Consider the following 13,680-nt stretch of genomic DNA (forward strand, 5'->3'; position numbering starts at 1 on the left):
TTTAATTAACATAAAGTCAGTTAGGAAGCAGTAGATCTAGGCCATTACTTTGACGTAACAGTCTCTCACTTCACATGCTCCTGAGGCCCTGGGAGAGTGTGTCAACGTAATGCTCAAGCTCCCTTCCAAATGCTATGTCTGGGCCACATGCAAGGTCAAGACGTCCCTTTCAGAACAAAGTTTCCATTCTGATGTACTATTGGGGGACCCTCCTTAGAAGCGCAACGGTCAAAAATCAACTCCTGTTTCCACTGCTGTAAATCCATTAACTTTTCCCACTCACTGCTCTTCCATTTCTCTCTGCTTTCATTGCCGGCAGCACTCCATCTCCGACAGCTCTGCCTTTAAATCCACACTTATCCTCTTATCTCTGTCTTATCTCTTCCTGAGAGAGCCCTCAGTTCTTTCATAGACAGACACTGTGCTTGTCCTTTGTGCAAAGGTGTGGGGAGAAGTCACCAAGGAGAGTGATACCTGCCAGTGAAATCTTCGCGCACTTATTAGTGACAGTTGTGAGCTTTCCTGTATTTCTGATGTGCATCAGAGCATATTCAGGGCAAGAGAGAGAGGCAACACAGTATCTTAACAGGCTGTAGGTTAGCCCAGTGTTTTGTAGCTGATATTTCCAGGCAGATCTGGAAACCTACTGACTGCTCCTGCTGTGAAAATGATGTGGAGCTGGTGCATGTGGTGGGTGCTTCTTCAGCACAAGGGAGAAACTAGGATGTCCTCCTATGGTGTTCTTCACTGTGTGCCTGTCTCTGATCTCCAGTGTCCCCTCCCTTCCCAAGACCCACTATATGCAATGAGGGTCACTTAGGAGACACCTAAAATGGTCTTCTCCTCATGTCTGGACCTTGGCCTCTGCCAACATGGAAACTCATCTACTACTGATGAAACCAAGATTATCTATCTGGCTTGTAAGTGACTTCACTGCCTGCATTGTATTTATGCAGTGTGTGTATATTTGCCTGCTGATCCAGAAACAAGCTGCTGTAGCTGAGGAAGTTATCTGGGCAGCCTAAGATGTTAAATCCTAAAATACGGATTTGTAAGAATTTGGGGAAACAGTCTCAAATGTTCAAAATGTTTATTATACTGAAGCAGAGTTGTAGCTCAAGAGGAATCTCAGCTCAGCACAGGATTCACAGGATTCATGTCCTGGACATCCTGGCATGGGGTCACCCCACATGACACCTTTGTGCCACGAATGGGTCCTCCTGAGGACAGATATTCAGTCTTCCCATACAAAGCTGCTCCTGTTTCCTTAAGCTGAGTATGGCAGTGTTGTGCCACAGTATAATCATGATGGTCCTAAGGGGAATATCATCAGTGTTACTGTGTCAGATCATGAATCCTGGTAGCTAAGCAAATGCCTGATGACATGCTAGATCCTCTCATTTCACCTTGATTTGGAGAGCACAGCATATCTCTCAGGATCAGCCCCTAATGGGCTTGTTTAACAACATTGTTTTCCTCTAAATCCCATGTCAGACAAGTGAGAGCTAGTTCTAGGACTGTTGCATGTCGCTAAAATAACATACATCCGAGAATGCAATTAGAGACTTGAAACAAATTTTACTTGACTCAGGAGAGTAGTGGAAATATCCAAGGGACCTGTGATTATATACTTTCTCTCTTTTTTTTTTTTAATGTCTAAATTCCAGGTCCTTTTAGGTTTGGTATTTCATGACAATTACTACATTCCTGGATAGTTAAAACTACTCAGCATTTGGCTAAATGCCTTCTGAAGATATCCTGAAATGCACCATCTATTGCAGCTGCTCTATTCAAGTCACAGTTCTGACTAGTCACCCAAGGGGACAAGGAATTCCTTTTGTAGGAGTTAGTGTAGGACTTGTTACCAGGAAAGCTCTATGTTTGCGGTTGTCTAGTCCTGAAGAGAAGTGCTGTGGCTTTGCAAGTTTGAATTTGAAATCCAAATCCTAAAGGAGGAAAGGTGGGGGCTGTCTTCATCAGCAATTGTATCGTCTCTCTCACACACTCCTGCACATTGACTGGCCTCAGGACTGCTTGTAGAGAAAGCTCAGTAAAACAAAGACCTAGATTTCTTCCTAAACCCATGGAAAAAGATGTGCAGTTGTACTTCTTTGCTTGGGCACCTGTTGTGGGACATGCCTGATTTTTCAAAAAAGAACAATTCCTTCTCTTCCCTTAGCAGAGAGCAAGCTGCCATGGAAGCAGAAAAATTTGCTGTGTATCAACTCAGAGGCAGACCATGATCCTCGCAGGAAGAGAGTGAGTGGAAGTTCAGTCCCTGCTTGGTGAGAAAGCAATAGCACAGGGACTCCCTGTGTGCAGAGTAACGTGCTTTTTGCTCCAGCCCAAGGCAGCAGATATACCAAGGCACAGCACTCCAGAAATTATTTCTGATCTCCTTTGATCATTCCAATCAATACATGGATTATTTCTGGATGCTTGGGGGATGCATAACCCCCACCTGCTGATCCCGGCTTCCCAGCAGCAGCGTCCTTTGCATCGGTACATTTGCAACTGCCCAGAAAGAAAGAAAGACCAAAGAAAATGTGACAGAGCTCCCTCCAGCCCCTGGCTGTGTCTGCCCACAAGCTTCGTCAACTGAGTTATGGTAATTACATCACTTGAGATTTATTTAATATCTCCATCCGGGAAAAAGAACCAGGAAGTCTGGCTGTGACAAGCAATCAGAGGGTACTCAGCTGATGAGCAGCTCCCCATCACTGAGAGAGCAGTAGGAACCTTCAATGGATTGGATTTAAGTAATGGTTTGCCAGAGGGATGAGGCCCACGCCATGGCAATCAAAGCTCCTCTGCACCATTAAGGAGCTGTAAGTGGAGCAGGAGGCGCAGTGCAGCTATTGATCAAGTAGGTGGGCATGAAAATGGGTTTAGGTAACTGTTTACTTCCTGAGAGATGGAAAACACAAAGGGATGTTCCTCTGGCACCTTTCTGGCTCTCTGATCCTGGCTGTCCACATCAGCATTTATATTGTCTGTCTCTTACATACTCATGCACAATGACCGGTATGCTGTGTTCAAGCTGTTCGGCAGCAGTCCACGCAGAGCTTTCCTGCTTGCCTTCTTACTACCTCTGCCATTTTTTAAATCTCTGACCTAACAATATTTAAAAAAAAAAAAAGATTTCTGATACCATTTTATATCAAACCACTACACAGGCAGATCAAGTATTGCTGCAGCTCCAGCCACCCTCTTTCTTCCTTCTTCCACCCCCTCTGCACTGAGCAATGGCTTGTACAGAGAGATGAAGAGGAGACACATAAACAGCAATACTTTTTTCCTCCTGGTTGAGGTGGTAGCTAAGGGCCAACGGGACCACACTTTGTTCTAGAAGACCAGAGTTAGAATATCTGCCGTGAGAATGACCTGCAGCCTGACACCTGAGTCCATCCTGAGGCAGGATCTACAATAAACAGGCATGCAGGTCTGCGCTGAGATGCCTGGGCATTTCCCCTTCTGATTTCCCAGTCAGTAGCTCAGGAACCAGTTCTCCACTCTCAGCTGATGGATTCATGGTTTTTTTCTTCCTCTTTCTGTACCTGAGGAGGGCAGGTGTAGTGTGTGCCAGAGCTGATGCCTCCCGTATGTTTCCTATGTTAACCGCATGACTATTAGTGGGCTCAAGAGACACACCATCAGAACTCCCAGAGACAGGCCCTTCTGCAAAACAAGAAGGTATTGCCCATCATTTGCTACACATTGCTTCCTGTGGAGCAAAGTTTGGAAGGCTGCATCAGCCTCCTGACAGCCCCCTGCTCTCACTGGGATCTCACCAAAGTGTCATGGGCCAGCTCTTTCCAGTGCGAGCATTTTAAGCAAGGCACCTTGATCCATACCGAGGGACCTGAATGCAGCATCCAAGTGTGAAAACATTGGCCGCTGTCCCATTTACCAAAAGAGGAATAATAGTACCCATACTCACCTCTGGGAAGCATATGGAGCACCTCCGATTTATTATTTGTTTTATTTATTTTGTCACATTTATCAGCCATTCAACACTCTGGGCACACAGCCCATACATTAAAACCCAGAGTATAATACAAAGATCTCCTCTACCCTGAGCATATCCTTTCTGTAAAACCAGGCATGGGCAGGAGGGAAGGATGAAAGATGCTTTACACAAGCAAAGAATGACAACAATATATTTTTCTCCAATTCTGTTATTGATGGAACCATTCTAAAAATGTTGGCGACATCAAGACAAGAAGATGAGGGCAATAAAAAGCAGGGGGGGTGGAAAGCCATCCTGGAGCATGGGCAGAGAGACTCAGCCTCTAGCCAGCCTGTCTCATGCTCAGGAAGTCCCTAAAATGCTTTTTCCATTATTATTTCTCTAATGACCCCATTAAACACATGTGAAATTCTGAGAAGCCTAAAATATGTTGTAGAGAGCCACACTGGCAAATCTGCCCAGCTTTTCTGAGAAACGGCAGGCTGCAGTGATGAATGTTTTAGCTTTAGAGCATCCCGATGTGTAATTTATTTGCTCGAAATTAATTGCATGTGCTGGTTTCATTTTCCTGTAGCGAATAATCAGTTTTGCTCCCTTTTTAATTAGGTAACAACACAGATTCCTCTGCTGATCATGGCACAGTGGTTTATGCATGTCACGTCTTATTCTAAGAGAGACAATTTCAAATCGTTGTCTAGGGCCCAGCACAACTTTCGAGTGACATTAGATTGTCTATCAGCTGTAACTCCTGGGTCACTGCCAATGAAGACCTCATGCACAAGACTGGCTAGAGAACCCAGCCTGGGCACTGGTGCATGCTATATCTTACTGAAGTAGGAGTTTGAGGAAACCCTATGGAGAAAGCAAATTAAGGAGCCTGAAATTTCAATGGCATTGACATGATGTCAGACCCAGGCCCAGCTCTGTGTCACCAAAAGGTGTGTCCTATCTGGCAGGTGTTCAGTGGTCCCTGAGCTGAGACATTGCACTGCCATTAGCCGGACTGCATAGACTAGAAGCCTTCAGATCATCTGTATCATTAATACTTCAGGTCCACATCAGCACCTTTGTCAGCTGTTCCAGCTGGGGTGGCAAAGACAAAGTCCTAGGGGAGAGCTCACTTTCCCCTTGTATTTGGAGGCTGGAAGGGGCTGCATGGACACACATAGCAGGACAATGTGGAGAAAGCCACCCCTGCTGATGTTTGCAGAGAAAAGCTAATGGACTCCAGCAGCTGCTACTTAAAATTTTCAGATAGGCTGAAGAGTGTAAGGACTATCAGCTTTGGCTGCCATTGGTTACTTTAGCAAATCTCTAATTAAGCAATAGTGTTCAGTCATATTTACCCTTCACTGGGCTACAAGGAACCCATATTTCTACTGAAACACATGCTACTGAAACAAAACAATTCTATCAGTGAGCAAACACTGCTGGAGTGAAATGAAAAAATATTGATTATCATAGCTATTAAACCATGAAATCCTCTGCAGCTAATTAATCTGGTAGGGGAAAGTTTGTTAGTGGGATTTCGGCTTCCTGCTGGGAACCTGTAAAGCAGGCACCATTGCCCGAGAAATCACGAAACACTCGATCGCTACCACCTGCCCCTGAAAGTTTCCTCCTTTCATAGGTCCCCGCAACGGCTGGTGGGAGGTAAAACCGGCCTGAAAACACGCCGGAGCGCAGAGCTTTCGCCTTCAGCAGGCTGCGGAGCCTGGCTGCCTTCCGGCTCCTCTGAGGCGGCGGGGCCGCCTCCGGCAGTGCCCGCGCTCGGCAGGGCCGGCGGCGGGCCCCCACCCCGGGCCTGCCCGGCGGCGGAGGGCGGCAGGCCGGGGGCGCGCAGCGCAGCGCGGAGCAGAGCGGAGCAGCGCGGAGCCGCCGCGCCGCGCCCCGCCCGCGCCCGCGCCCGCCGGAGCTGTCCGCGGCTCGTGGTGCTGAAGCCGCAGCGGCCGCCCAGCCCCTTCCCCCGCCCCTCCTCCCTTCCTCCCCGGCGTGGGCTCTTGCAGGCAGCCGGCAGCCCGGGGCATCAAAGCTCGGGGAGGGCCCCATTTCTCCCTTTGATTCTCCCCCCCCCCCCCCCCCCCCGCCTTTTTGCTTCTTTTTTTTTTTTTTTTTTTTTTTTTTTTTTTTTTAATGCCGGGGGAGGGAGGAGAGCGCGGCCACGTTACACCCCTCCCTTCCTGCAAATCCCCGCTTGCACTGCAAACAATCTGCCTTCCCCATTGCATCCAAGGGAGATAGCAACAGCAACATCATCACGGCAAGCCGGATGGGAGAGAGGAGAGGAGGCTGCTGCTGAGGGAGAAAGGCACACACGCACACACCAGCTCGATGTTGTCAAAGCGGTAGGAGCCGCACGAAAAATAAGCCATGCTGCCCCATGTGTCTGGCGCATTGTGCTCCATCCGAGCCTTTTAGGAGGAAGAAGAGAATTATCTGCTCCGATTTTTTTTTTTCCTGCCAGCGAGAGTGCGACAGACTTGCAATGGTTGAATGTCAATGCCTGTGAGAGAGAACAACAGTCAGAGGAGGAGGAGGACAGAAGGGGAGGAAAATGAAGGTGGGGACGGTGGTGGAGAGAAAGAAGGAGCCTCGTCCAATGCATCAAAAGGAGGTCCCTGCAATTGCTGATAGAGCCCTGGCCGCCTCGCCATCCACAATGGTCTGTACAAGCTGCCAATGCGTTTGATGACGTTCCTGTTTTGTGAAAGGAGGAAAGGAAACGTGACCATGTAAGATCCACGTTTCCCCGGTCAATTACATGCGAAGAATAGATCCGATTTCGACGGGTTTTTTTTGGTCCAGAGTGGTAACAGCTTAGGGAATAATACAGCCACCTTCCCTCACCAATTTCGCTCTGATTTTTTTGGTGTGGTCCAGACAGCTGCTGGAATAGAGAAGGTCAGAATATATAAATATATATAAAATATATATATTATATATATAAAAATATATTTATCTCAGTACATCTGGGATTAAGCTCATTGAATGCTAATTATTTCTTTCAGGACTTTTAATATTTACAATGAAATCTTTTAAAGGCAACGGGGAAATCTGAAGCCACCTGGGAGTACAGTGTTGGAAACGTAGGGTGTTTTCCCACAAACAATGTGAAGGTCTTTTTTGACAAAGAGGCAATTTTGATAATAACAACAGCTACCAATTTTGCATTTTAATAGCCAGACCGGCTGCTATTTTGTCTGGGTGCACACCGGGTCTCGTGCGATCGGGTTTTATTTTTTAATTGAAAAAAAAATTATTAAAAAATAGAAGAAAAAGGAAAATTACTTGAGATGCCAAATACTGTCGAGAGAACCATATTCTCCCTCCTCCCCACACCCACCGGAGACGTGGACCCTTCTTTTTTACAGGCTTAGGAGTTGCGAGAGCCGATCAGGGGCTTTCTCCCGAGCCCGCCGCCCGCGCCCCCGGACCCTCGGGCGTGGGAGATTTATTTCCTCCTCCCGCTGATTTCTACACAAACTTGTGGAGGGGGGTTAAGAATCCCCCAGGAGCGCAGAGTCGGGTTTGGTTTGGGGTTTTTTTTGTGGTTTCTTTTTTGTTTTTCTTTTAATTGTCATCCTCGCCGGCTTTCAGCGGGCTGCCGGGGATTTCGCCCCCTCGCCCTCCGGCTCTGCTTTTGTCCTTTCCCCGCCGGCCAGCGCAGCCCCCCCCCCCCCCCCCCCCCCCCAACAGGCACTGAGGCCGCAGCGGAGCCCCCCCGGCCGCGGGGCGCCCGGCTCCTGCCCTTTTCTTTCCCACCCCGTCCCCGCCTGCCAAGGAAAGGCACATGTTAATACCACCCGGCGCGGTCATTTTCTGCTACTGCTGCTGCGGGCTCCTCCGTCCGAGACAGATGTTGCGAAACCAAGGCCTCCTCAAGTGCCGCTGCCGCATGCTCTTCAATGACCTGAAGGTCTTCCTGCTGCGGAGACCCCCCGCGCCGCCGCCGCCCTCCCCGCCGCCGCCGCTCCCCATGCCCGGCGGCGCAGAGGGCGGCGGCGGCGGGCGGCCCGGCGGGGGCCGCACCGACCGGGGGGCGCGGGCCCGGCTGGCGGGCGGCGGCGGCGGCGGGCGGCGGCGGCGGCGGCGGCGGCGGAGCGGGCAGCCCGGCCGCCGAGGAGTGGGGCAGCCCCGCCGGGGAGCCGCCCGCCTCCCTGCCCAGCAGCACCTCCTCGGATGACTTCGGCAAGGGCAAGGCCGAGGACCGCTACTCGCTGGGCAGCAGCGTCGACAGCGGCATCCGCACCCCGCTCTGCAGGATCTGCTTCCAGGGGCCCGAGCAGGTGAGCCCGCGGAGGGCGGTGGGCGCCGGGGCGGGGGGTCGGCGACGGGCCGCGGCGGGAGCCCGGCTCGCCCGATGGCAGCAGTGCTCCAGCCTGCGGGAACTGGGGCCTGCTGCTGGCCGGCGTCTCCCCTGTGCCCGGAACGGGACCCCAAAGCCCGAGGGGCTCTGCCCTCTGCCCGGGCCCTGGGCTCCAGGATTTTGCGCCTCGGTGGTGTTTCCCGGGGAAATGTGGGGTGGAGGCCTGCTCCGTCCCTCTCTGCCGGCTGGCAGCCTTGCCCCGGGCACCCGTGCCCGGCCTCAGAGCCGTGCAGCTGTGGCGGGGCAGGGACCCGCGGACCCCTTCGTGGAGCATAGCGCATCTGGGCGAGGGGGGCTTTTTGTTGCCTCGTGGGTACCCAGTTGCGATGATCCCAGAAGTGATGCAAAGGATGCGTTTAATGTGCTGTTTGCTTGTAAAAATACAACTTCAGTCTGTATAAACACGTGGCAGGAGGCAGCCCCACCTCATCGGTGGTTCCCAGGGGACGGCTAGTAAGAGCTCTGCGGGTTTGCCACCGCTCCCATGCTCCCAGTTGCACTAGCTAGAGGAGGAAAACCGCTGGTTACAATTGTACCTGCTGGAGCTGCATCTGTGAGATAGTCCTTGGTACAGACCGAGGTTAGGCCAGGGAAGTTTCCCGCCACCACACAGGAGAATGAAACAAACGCAACCTCGCTAGAAGATAAGGTGCCACCCTGGGGCATTATTCTCCCTATTTAATGACAATTAAAAGCAGTTCAGGTATTTTCAGGCTGGCAACTCCCTTACGGTGATATACACAGCAACATTTGTAGCTAACGTGACACAGCTGCAGGCGGCAAGGAAAGCTGCAGACCTCTGCTTGTGGGATCAAGCCCGGATATGCAGATATCCTTTATTACTCGGGGTAGTCCTGTTACCTGTGATAATAAGGGATCCTTGCACGAGAAAGGGTTGTGAGGTTCGACTTGGCTGATACCCATTTCCATTTTAGGCAGAGATCCTGGCACGAAAGACGATATGTTGAAATCTTGAGCAAAACGGGTTTTGCCCCATGTTGTCTTTCCCCTTCATGGACCTGTGTGCTCTGCTGAGGAGAGCCAGTGCTCATCTGAGAGTGGCCACGCTCTGGCAGATGTCCCGCCTGTCCCAAGGCTGCCCACGTCTGTAATGCAGTGATCGTGCCTTCCCTTGTGTCGGTCCGAGGATGGTGGTGATGGGGGCGGGGAGGTGGGGAATGGGCTCCCATTCTTCTTTGGGAGAAGCAGGGCCTGCCACCAACTCATCTAAATACCCACAGCCCTGCTGGATGTGTCATACCAAGGGTCTCATAGATCAGAGCTGGGTGCTCAATGGACTGTAGCCTTCTCTAATGGTTTATGCAGCTGACTGATAGCTGTGAGACACAATTTTCACCACAGGCTTTTAGATTGGGGGTGGGGGAAATCATTCTTTTTTGGAGATGCTGTATGCCTTCCTCACTTGACTGTCTCCTCCCTGTCTTTTCTAAAAGTTGGAAGTCATGCAACTCTCTCCCTGGGAATTTGCATTATTCCACATTTCTAGTACTCTTCCCTGGCTTGCCATTCTGTCTGTGTACACGAGACGTAGTGCCTGCAAGATTGGCTTACGTGTGTGAGAAAATAGAGCCTAAGCAGAAATAAAATAGAGGTAACTTGCTTCCTTGGAGAACATTAATGCTCGAAAATAATTGGATGCTAATTTTCACACTGAAAACCTGTGTAGGTTGCATTGTAACAGTGAGACTATTTGCTGACCATCTGCCAGCCTACCTGAGTGAGAAGCTGAGCAGACGTGACTGGCATCTAATAGAGTTTCACCAGGATTTCTCTTTTTTGCTTCTCACAGTTTCTGACCAATATAATAAGACACTTACAGCTGGATTCTGCCACTCATCCTTGAGCAGTACCTTATTCCACAAATAATTTTTTCATCACCAGCATGGCTTGAGGAGTAACTGAAACCCTTTGCCCCGCAGCAGCTGGGAAGCACAAGTCATTATGGAGGCCCAAATCGTGGGGTTTTAAAGCACAGCCAGATCCTGACACAGCTTCCTAGAAGTACGGTTCAGAATAACTTAGAGCTGAATCAGTGCAGCTGATGTCAAGACCCGCAGTTTGGTTTATTTGGCCCTTACGTCAATAAAACTCCAACAGGGCTAAATCCCAAATTCCATGTTCTTTTTTATTATGGTGGTTATTACCGGTTTAGCCTTTATTTCCCATTCGTTTTCCAACTCAACAGCTGAGCAAAGACCCTTCATGTTTTGGACCCTCACAACTATAAAAGTCATAGATGCACATTATTCTATACCACCCCTGCCAAGATCATCATGAAAATTTATCCACTTGGAAACAAAATGTAATTGCTAGTTCTTTACTCTGTGGATTAATAACAATGAGAGATATAAACAGTGTTTTATTTACCTGTCAAAAACATCTGAAACTGCTGCAGCTGTGGGCAAATTTGCAGGGCTGCATCATGGTACCAAGAACAAAAGCCTTCATTATAAATTGACTGTTAGGCGCTCTAAGCTTGTTTACCCAGATAAAATGACAGCGAGTCTCCAAAAGATGTTTTAATCCTGTTTTGATTTAAAAAAAAAAAAAAAATTACAACAGCCAAAAAGGTTTCTTACTAATCTGGCTTTGCAAGTAGGTTTTATTTAATATCTAATGCAAAACAAAATCAGTAGGGATTTTCACTTTAAATTTATGATTGCCCTACACGCATGATACTTCAGGCTACTGAATTGCTTATATCTTAAGCTCCTCATGTTTGTTTGTGGCTCTTATGGGTAAGCTGATTCTTTCATTTAAAAATGTGCTGAGGACCGTAGGAAGGAGTAAAGCTCGTTATTGTAAAACTGTTCTGATCCTTGCATGTTACTCGAGAGAAACCAGTGGTGCGGACGAGAAAGATGGCCAGGTGATCACAGCATCTGGACTCCCGTTTTGAGGGCATGAAGAGCAAGCTTTGCTCAGGTCTGGCAGTTGAAAAAGTCAACTGCTTTTATGGAAAACAAGGGCTTAACATTGTGAAAGCTGATGAGCTGAACTCTGAGCTTGGTAGTGGCATTGCCTTTCAGGGGCTTGCTTGGCATTTTCAAAAGTTTCACTGAGTGAGCGTCCTGCACCATTGTGTCAGCTAATTCTGAGACCCTGGATTGAATGGCAAAGCTCTGGGGAGAAAGTGAGAAAGGAAGATGCTGGAGTATTTTCTTCTGTTTTGGTTAATGCTCAGCATTGGCAGAATTTTGTCTGCCTTCCTGGATCTCTGACAATGTTCTGCAAGATAAAGAAACTGAGATGAGCTCCACTCTCACAAATGTTTCACAGTGCTTGGTATGGATCCAAGTTGAAAGCAAGTAGTGGAGAGCAGCAGGAAAAGGCATGGGTTAAAAGTCCTTTCACAACAGCAGATCAACTGTTTGCCCATGTCACAAGGAGTTAGCAGTACGGCAGGGTTTAGGAGCTCAGAGTTGGTGCTAGCTGTGCTGAAAATAAATAGAAAAGCGTTCTTAAATGAAACTGAGATAATTTGGAAATCAGTGTGTCTCAAGGATTGCTTGTTATATTGTCAGTTAGAGCATGCGTACATCTTTTCTTACCTGTCAGTTTCTGTCTGTGTTTCTCTATTTCTCTGTTCTGGGGAAAAATACTGTAAAGATGGAGATTTGAAAAGTCAGTGCAGATAGGATTGGTTGGCTCAGGAGGATCAGAGAGAACAGACTGTGGACTCTTTTGCCTGCAGGCTGCTAGCTTGGACTTAGTTCGGTATTCAATAGAAATGTTTGAAAATAGACTATTCTTCCTACTGAAGCCTCCTCCAGACTTTAGGGACACTAACTCAGTAATATGAGAATGTGAAGACCTTCAAGGAAATTGGAAGGGAAGACAACTTATAATGGATATTAGGACATGCATTTCCATGTGATATGTCATGAGGCTGTGGAGCTCCTTGTTGCAGGATGTTAGCAGGACAAAGAAGTTGACTAAGTTTAATAAAGGATTGCAAAGCCATGTGGTTATTAAGGATATCTAGAGTCATCACAATTAATGATAACTTTTCTGAAAGTAAAATTTATGCTTCAGGTCTGAAGCCAATCTAGAGATCAGGGTAACACTGAAGAGGAGCAAAGCCCTGGGGCTGGTCTCCAGCCCCACAGCTCACCAGCCCCTGTGCATGGCCAGTGAGATCTCCCTCTCCAGGGGCATGTCTGGATTTCATCCACATGTATTGTAACGTCTTCAACATGTAGGCAGGCACCTGCCATGCTAAGGGCCACTCTAATGCTAAGGTGGCCCTAAATTACTTGGTCTGGATTAACACACCATTCTTGGGCACCCTATGTAGGCTCAGTGTATGGTTAGTACCATCGAATGGCTGGTCATTAGCATGCGTTGCTTGAAAAAACATGTCAGAATCTCAGCTCCATTCCTGTTATAAATACAGAAACAGGCAAAAGCTGTCATTAGCTTCCCACCTGGTAGTGTCTGCGGAGAAGGCATGAACTAAGCCAGGAAATACCGCCACTCTACAGATTGGTCTCTCAGCAGCAGGGGAGTGGAGGAAGTCTCTGGGATGCTTCATTTCTGATTTACAACGTCATAAAATAGAGCAGAATCGGGTACCTCTTTTCTAGAGTGAGACAAAGAGGGAAAGAGGTAGCCTGTGGCAGAATTCAGGGCACGAGCGTGACAATGAATGAGTGGAAGAAGAAACAACTGTGCAGCCAGCATCACAAGCATGTCCAAAGCCAGGGAAACTCAGGAAGGGAGATGCTGGTGTTTGGTGGGGTCTGACCAAATTGGCTAGACCATCAGCACACTGTTTTCAAACATGTTGAATCACGTAATGACAGTGCAGGCTTCCCATCCATGTACTTTTCATAGGTGTGTTCCCACAGGATTCATTTACTTGGTGTTATAAGGAGAATCATTCATTGGAAAATAGCCAGTCCTGCTAAAACTGAAGAGTAAGAGATGCTGGGATGCAGCCCTTTAGATTTTAATCTGTATATTGTGATTTATGACAGAAAGGAAGGGAAGATGCTTCCTGTGACATCTGCAGTCTACCTCTCTGCCTTCCCATCTTTGAATCTTAACACCTCTATACCTAACTCTTTTGTTTCATCTGTCCCAGGATCAAGTCTATACTGTGGAGGCAGAACATTTTTGGCTTCAGCAGAAGCTTTGCTTGAGCCATCAACTGAATGGAGCCTAGGATGTCATCTATTTTAGATTTAGACTCTGTTGCCACAGAGTTGATTGGCAAAGTTCCCATTAACTTCAACAGCAAAAGGGTAGGCATCCAGTAGCAGAGACTTGACCCCTGTATTTCAATAATGTTGTGCACACAGCGGGTTTTCTATAAATAATA

The 13,680-nt window shown here is 48.4% G+C and overlaps 1 protein-coding gene across 1 annotated transcript in view; it reads left to right on the top strand.

Annotated features, from left to right (window-relative positions):
- The first annotated feature begins 6,382 nt into the window (after positions 1 to 6,382).
- Positions 6,383 to 13,680, top strand: part of MARCHF4 (membrane associated ring-CH-type finger 4) — a 113,093-nt gene continuing 105,795 nt past the window's right edge. The window contains 3 exon segments of the mRNA XM_030018304.2: positions 6,383 to 6,871; positions 6,979 to 7,963; positions 7,965 to 8,256. Coding sequence (XP_029874164.1) covers positions 7,761 to 7,963; positions 7,965 to 8,256 — 495 coding nt within the window. The 5' untranslated portion in view covers positions 6,383 to 6,871; positions 6,979 to 7,760.

The sequence above is a fragment of the Aquila chrysaetos genome, chromosome 6 (genome assembly GCF_900496995.4).
Source record: "Aquila chrysaetos chrysaetos chromosome 6, bAquChr1.4, whole genome shotgun sequence".
NCBI classification, from domain to species: Eukaryota; Metazoa; Chordata; class Aves; order Accipitriformes; family Accipitridae; genus Aquila; species Aquila chrysaetos.